The sequence below is a fragment of the Asparagus officinalis genome, chromosome 5 (assembly GCF_001876935.1).
Source record: "Asparagus officinalis chromosome 5, Aspof.V1, whole genome shotgun sequence".
Taxonomy (NCBI): domain Eukaryota; kingdom Viridiplantae; phylum Streptophyta; class Magnoliopsida; order Asparagales; family Asparagaceae; genus Asparagus; species Asparagus officinalis.
In genome coordinates, this window is record NC_033798.1 from 101,757,113 (window position 1) to 101,764,083 (window position 6,971).

The following is a 6,971-nucleotide window of genomic DNA, read 5'->3' on the forward strand; positions in this document are numbered from 1 at the left end:
TAACCCCAAAAATAGCAAATACCAATTTGGTAAGTTAACTCATTTTTGTTCCAACTTTTAGATACGATGTATTTTAAATTAAATATTTAAATTATTTTTCGTTGTTGTCTCCATAATATTCTCACGGTATGGCGCGGGTCAAATTTGCTCGTTTATTTATAAAGTTTTTATGGCGATAAACATTCCTTTAACTATTTTCAGTGATTGGAAACCATAGTTCATGACGACAGGCTAGGGCATGGGGGCGCCATATTTCCGTGTTTGACTTTTGATTTCTTTGACCACCCTAAAGGCATCTGCTCACCGCCCTTAAGATTGTTGGGGTAAGGGCACCAGTCATGTGGTTTGATTGGTTCTGCAGAAGCTTCAAAATTTTGATACGGGCCCATGTTTGTTCCCATGGTTTCGTTGACAGGAAATTGTAAACAATTGAGGGGAATATGCAGTTGTTGGTAACTTATATTTAATTCCAGTTTTATATTTGGGAAAAATGTGTCAAAGCCCCCCCCCCAGCCCAAATTATTTTTTGGGTGACAAAGCCTCCAATACAACATTCACTTGTGTTTCAGCCCTTATTTAGCTTCCAAACACAATGCAGTGACAAACATTTGTTCAAAACCCAAAACTGTCATTGATCTATTTCGTTTCTTCTTCTTCTTTCTTCTTCTTCTTCTTCACTGCTTTAGCCTCTTAGTTTTTGGGTTTTTCCTTTGTTTTTTTCTTTCTTCTTCTTCACTTCTTTAGCCTCTTAGTCTTCTGAAGCACTCTGTTCATCTTACTTATTCTGAGACTCATTTCACTTCTTCTTCCTCTTCTCAGTTGAAGGTATCAGTAAACAAGAGGATCTCAATTTCCTCAAGATACATGTACTTTTATCCCTTTTGTCCCTATATTTTTCTCTTCCTTCTAATTTTTTTCTTTTTTGTATGACGTCAAATTTTCTCTTTCATTCTATCACATTTTTCTTTTGGCCATGTTTTTTGTTCTACAGGTAATGTTTACATATTTATTATGTCGTTCCCCACAAAAAGATGCATTTTCCCTCTTTTTTTCTTCTTGGCCGTAAATTTCTCCTGATCGCCGCCACCGCCCGCGGCGAGAAACCCAACGGCGGTATTTCAATAATCCCCGTTGAAGACGAAGAGATCATCGAATCAGTGGTCATGGGTACGACCCCATCTTATTCATTGGAGTCCAAATTGGGAGACTACAAACGCACTGCAGGTGTTCGACGCGAGGCCTTAAGGAGAATCACAGGCAGAAATCTCAACGATCTACCTCTTGATGGGTTCGATTACGCCTCCATCCTCAGCCAGTGTTGGGAGATGCCGGTTGGGTTCGTCGCATTGCCCGTTGGCATCGCGAGCCCGCTGGTTTTGGATGGGAGGACTTACTACGTGTCGATGGCCACGACCGAAGGGTATTTGGTTGCGAGCACGAACAGATGGTGCAAGGCCATCGGGGAGTCAGGTGGGGCCCAAAGCGTTGTGCTTAGGGACGGGATGACGAGGGCCCCGATGGTGAGGTTTATGCTTAGGGTGCAAGACCATTGGGGAGTCACGTATCATGTTTTATTGTTTAGTTGATTATACTATGTGTTCTTGTGGTTTGGTTGTTCTTAGATCAAAATTTAATAAAATATATTGTGTCTATTTATAACATATTAACTGTCAGTTGAACATGTTAACTTTCATCATAATATGTTAACCTTCACTATTACATGTTAACTTTTACCATAATATGTTAACTTTCTTCAAAACATATTAACTTTTAACTGAACATGTTAACGTTCATCATATTATAATGAAAGTTAACATATTCAGCTGATAGTTAGCACGGAGAGCTGAAATATAACATGTTCATAAGAAAGTTAATATATGCAGATGAAAGTTAACACATACAGCTGATAGTTAACATGTTCATGTGAAAATTAACATATATACCTGAAAGTTAACATATACATTTGAAAGTTAACACATACAGATGAGAGTTAACATGTTCAGCTGAGAGTAAATATATTCAGGTTAAAGTAAATATTTTTAGCTTAAATTTAATATATTCAGTTGAAAGTTAACATCTTTACTTTAAAGTCTATAGAATTTGAAAGTCAACGTGTACAGTTATAATAAAACATGTTCATCTCAAAGTTAACGTAGTCAAATGAAAGTTAACATGTTTAGCTAAAAGTTATCCAACTGAAAGTAGTTGTAGCACCAAGACATTTTATAGAAAATACAAATAATATACCCCAGCTAAACAAGTACATTACACAAAACTTCTTACATTCTTACAACTGACATTGCTTGAGTACACAATAGCATTTTCGTAGTAGCATATTATCATTTTTGTAGCAGCATATTATCATTTTCTTACATCTAAAAGTTAACATGCTATGCTGAGAGTTATCGTCTTCAAATGAAAGTTAGCATGCTCATGTTAAAGTCAACATGTTAGAATAAAAATTAACATATATAGCAGAAAGTTAACGTGTTATAGTAAAGGTTAACATATTATGATGAAAGTTAACATGTTCAGCTGAAAGTTAACATGTTACGAAGAAAGTTAACATATTATGGTAAAAGTTAACATGTTACGAAGAAAGTTAACATATTATGATGAAAGTTAAACATATGTAAATCGTTCAAGCCCACAATTATGGGTCATTCTCCTACTTAGTTTCGAGTACAACCACATAAAATAGCTAACATATCACAAGTTCAGACATGTTTTCTTATACAAATATCTTACAAAAACCACTCGAATCTCCATGCAAATCTACACAATTTAGTATACATGCATTCTTTAGAAAGAAACTAAGTTTGATCTTCGCAGCTGATACTTTTGTTCTGGTGGCGGCGTAGAATGTAATATCGTGTCCAACTCCTGGAAAAAAACAAATGAAAAACTAAGTTACTTGGGCATTTCATCAAACACCTACAACCCCCATCTTCTCCTCCCCCTCCTCAACCTTCCCCCACTTCCCATGAACATCCCACTCCTCATAATCCCTCTCGACGATCTTCGCCCCCTCCTAGTCCCCCAACCTCCTCAACCCCTAACCAAAAACCCAAACAAATATTTGATCTTGAAATTTTACATTGCATTCGTATGAACATTAATGCTCGCAGACAACTCCTTGTAACTCCTCGTAATGTTTCTAACTAAAGGAAGAACCTACAAGCTCTGAGAAGAGCATCAGAAAAGAAAAGATGCAAGGAAATAAGCAAGCAATCAAGGAGAAACAACTAAATTCATTAGAAAAGAAAAGATGCAAGGAAATAAGCAAGCAATCAAGGAGAAACAACTAAATTCATTTGAACATGCTTGTAGACTTGTGTATTCATTTGAACATGCAAGCAATCAAGGAGAAACAACTAAATTCATTTGAACATGCTTGTAGACTTGTGTATTCATTTGAACATGCACTGATCTTGCTCCGACTAATTCAACACATGACTTAATCAGTCTTCTTAAATACACATCTACCCCATTATTCAACAAATTAGCACAATCCATAGTCACACTGGATAGGCTCTGAGAATCTGCTATTCTCTTCATATGCATTCTCAAATCCTCAGAATTGCACAATTCACCATTATCAAAGCTACTGGTGATAGAGTCTGAGGTCAAAGGCCTTCGAGCTCCGCCAACACTTGAAGGGGAAAAAGGGATACCCCCGCCTCTGCTTCCTCCTCCACGGCCGCACCGATGATGGGACACGAGGCACACGCTCGCTCCTTCGTCCCTTAGCACTGGCCAAGATCTTCGGTTGTTGCCCTCCGCCTCTGCTTCTTCCTGCCACTGGCCACGCCGATATCGGGAGGGACTCCTCCCACCATTGGCCTATGAAGCCCTCCGCCTCCTCCCGCCCACTACAGCACGCAAGGAGCTTCGCCGCTGCGTCGCTCTCGTCTGCGAGGGTAGGAACGCATCTCTGAGGCAATCTGCTTTTAGCGTGAGAAGAGAGAAGAGAGAGAGGGCATACAAGTTTTTGGGGGAAATGGTTAAGGGTATTTTAGGGATTTGGCATTCTCTCTTCATGTGCTGTCTTGAAAATGTAAAAGAGGGCTGAAACATAACTAATTCTTGGGTTGGGAGCTTTGTCACCCAAAAAAAATAAGGGGGGGTGGGTGGCTGGCCACATCCTTTGACACATTTTTCCTTTAGGATTTGGATCATCTCCACTACAAAAAAGTAGTGGAGAGACCACTACTTTTAATCTCAAGCATTGATTATTTAGTAGGCGGTTATGATACAATCTAAATCTAACACTTACCATACCCCCGTGTATTGCACTCATTCCTAATTTGCACTAAAAAAAAATCATAACCATCAACTAGATAATCAATGGCTGTGATTATGTAGTGGTCCATCCACTATTTTTTTTGTAGTGGAGAGGATCTGAATCCTTCCCTTTATATTTATATCAAGTGTTATCAGTTGCTGAAAAGGAATCCGAATAATCTGAAGTTTTTAGTATTCTGATTTTGGATGAAGATAATGCAATGTTTGTTCTAAAACACTATCGAATTTTCTATTTTCTAGTCACCTAATTCAATTTCAGGCTCTTTTTCTTTTCTTTTTCTTTCCCCCTTGGTAATTCAAGGTTCTTATTTTTCCCTTCTCCACTTTTACCTTGAAGAATCAGATTACACATTTGTGTCCGAAGCCTTGTTTTACTCTCAGAGAAGGAAAAACGGAAACATCTTTTGCACCTATAAATTGATCAGTAAGAGAACTAGTTTAACACCCAAATTTAAGAGGGATTTTCTAAAATTTACACGTTAGATTATTTGTGAATTTGGGCAGTCAAAAGAATAAGAATCATGTAATTAATACTCCGGAACCGGCATTTATTTATCTATGTAATTAAACAAGAACATGCATTTTAATAACAATGTCGGTGTAAACATGGAAGATGTCTGAGTTTTATTTATATTAATTATCATGTTAACTATCCAGAAATTCCAAGCAAATTCTCTATTATTGAATGTTAGCCAAACTTGTGCCTACCGTTTTTATAATATGTAGTGAAGGGATTTTTTTAGTACTATAGCCAAATTAGGTAAAGTCCGAAGCTTCTTCGGTAGTTTCTAGTTCCAGCCTAAATAAATACGTAAAACGTATTATTTCGTACCACCAGACAGCTGTTTTAGTAAGGCCAATGATAAGTCCAACGCTTCCCGGTGCTCTTGCCACCCGCAATTGAGATGAGGTATGAAGATGACTTAATTAACAAAGCACTCAAATTCAGTGGATTCTCTGTTAGCTATTTGGTCAATACTTCCAGCGGAGCACCTCAATGAGTGCAATCATAGGATACTGCAAAATTTTAAAAAGTAAATACATGAAGGGTTGATTACCGATAGACCCCCTTAGCATCTTGCGAATGCGGATAGACGACTTGTAATTTCGTTGTGGCAAATAGCCCCCTAAGATTTTTGACCATTTTACCTTCACAGAAAGGGAACTTTCTTGTCAAATGACAAAATGACTAAATTGATATATTTTGTTTATCATTAGTGACAGGTTGGCATATAATTTTTTTTCGGTACCATATTGGTATATTTTCTTTTCTCTGACGATAAATAGGCCTTAAGTTTGGTCGGATCCAATTTTTCGGTCATTTTTCTCACGTGACGGCTCACGTGGTGCATACGTGGCGACAACGTGGCATCCAACGTGGTGGGATTTATTTCACAAAACTTCTCATCTGCAGAAAAGTTCTCGCAAATTTCACAAAACCCCCTCATCAAGAATCTGATAGCAGAAATTTGCAAAACCCTAATTCATTAAAAAAAAAGTACCGTTTTTCACGAGAATTGCACAATTCACATGACATCAATCCAATCGAAACCCTAATTTTATTAAAAAAATCCATAAATTACCAAGAACACCAGAAAAAAAAGAGAGATCCCTGAGTTCCTAGAAATTGAAATGGATATGGATTCAGGAGAGAAGCGCCTCAATGAACTCGGTTACAAACAAGAGCTCAGAAGTGAAATGGTAATTAGAAGCTCTCGTTTGCCTAAGGAATACCCTGCAAAATGTCAGTAATCTGTGGCTAACAATTTTTTGTGAGAATTCACATGAAATCCATCCAATCGAAACCCTAATTTCACAAAAAAAAAACCTAGAAATTTCCAAGAACACCAGAGATCCTTGCTTGACGAGGTGCAATCGACCACTTATCCGCTCAGTCGCCATCTGCGTCGGATGGATCGCAACCTTATCCTTCGAATAGACAACCTCGAACTCAGCGCTCTCATCAAATCTACTCATCTCGCCCGAATCCAACCAAACGCTACTACTCAAACCCTAGATCCACAAACACAACGAGTTATCGCCGACGAATTCAATCAATTCGATCGATCGAGATCGGAGAGGAGGTAGGGTTAGGGCTTACCTGGAATTGAGAGGCGGCGTAGTCAGAGTCGTCGAAGAGATCGTGCTGCTCCAATTCCGCTCCTTCTTCTTCTTCAATTAGCATCACGCAAGATTTTCCGAGGAAAGAGGGAAATAATGAAGATACGAGATGCGGTTACGAAGTCATCCTAACAACGCCACGCTGGATGCCACGTTGCGGCCACATATGCACCACGTGAGCCGTCATGTGTAAAAAATCATCGAAAAATTGGATCCGACCAAACTTATGGCCTATTTGTCGCCGGAGGAAAGAAAATATACCAATGTGGTACCGGGAAAAAATTATATGCCAACCTGTCACTATGGGTAAACAAAATATACCAATTTGGTCAACTTGCCATTGTCAAATAAACCTCTTCAAGATAAAAGACTAAAGCAAATTCACTCACAGGACTATCTGCGATAGTAGAATTACACGGGGCTTATACGCAATTACCCATGAATAGATATGGAATTTGAAAAAATCATGGGACCAAACGCGGCAACAGTTGCCACCAGCCTACAAATCTTTTATTACTTCTCAATTAATTAGTTCTTGTTACTCG

General features: G+C 38.4%; 1 protein-coding gene across 1 annotated transcript; it reads left to right on the plus strand.

Moving 5' to 3' along the window:
• Positions 1,032-1,586, plus strand: LOC109842268 (3-hydroxy-3-methylglutaryl-coenzyme A reductase 3-like). The gene has a single exon (XM_020411165.1). It carries the CDS (start codon positions 1,032-1,034, stop codon positions 1,584-1,586), a length of 555 nt encoding a protein of 184 aa, XP_020266754.1.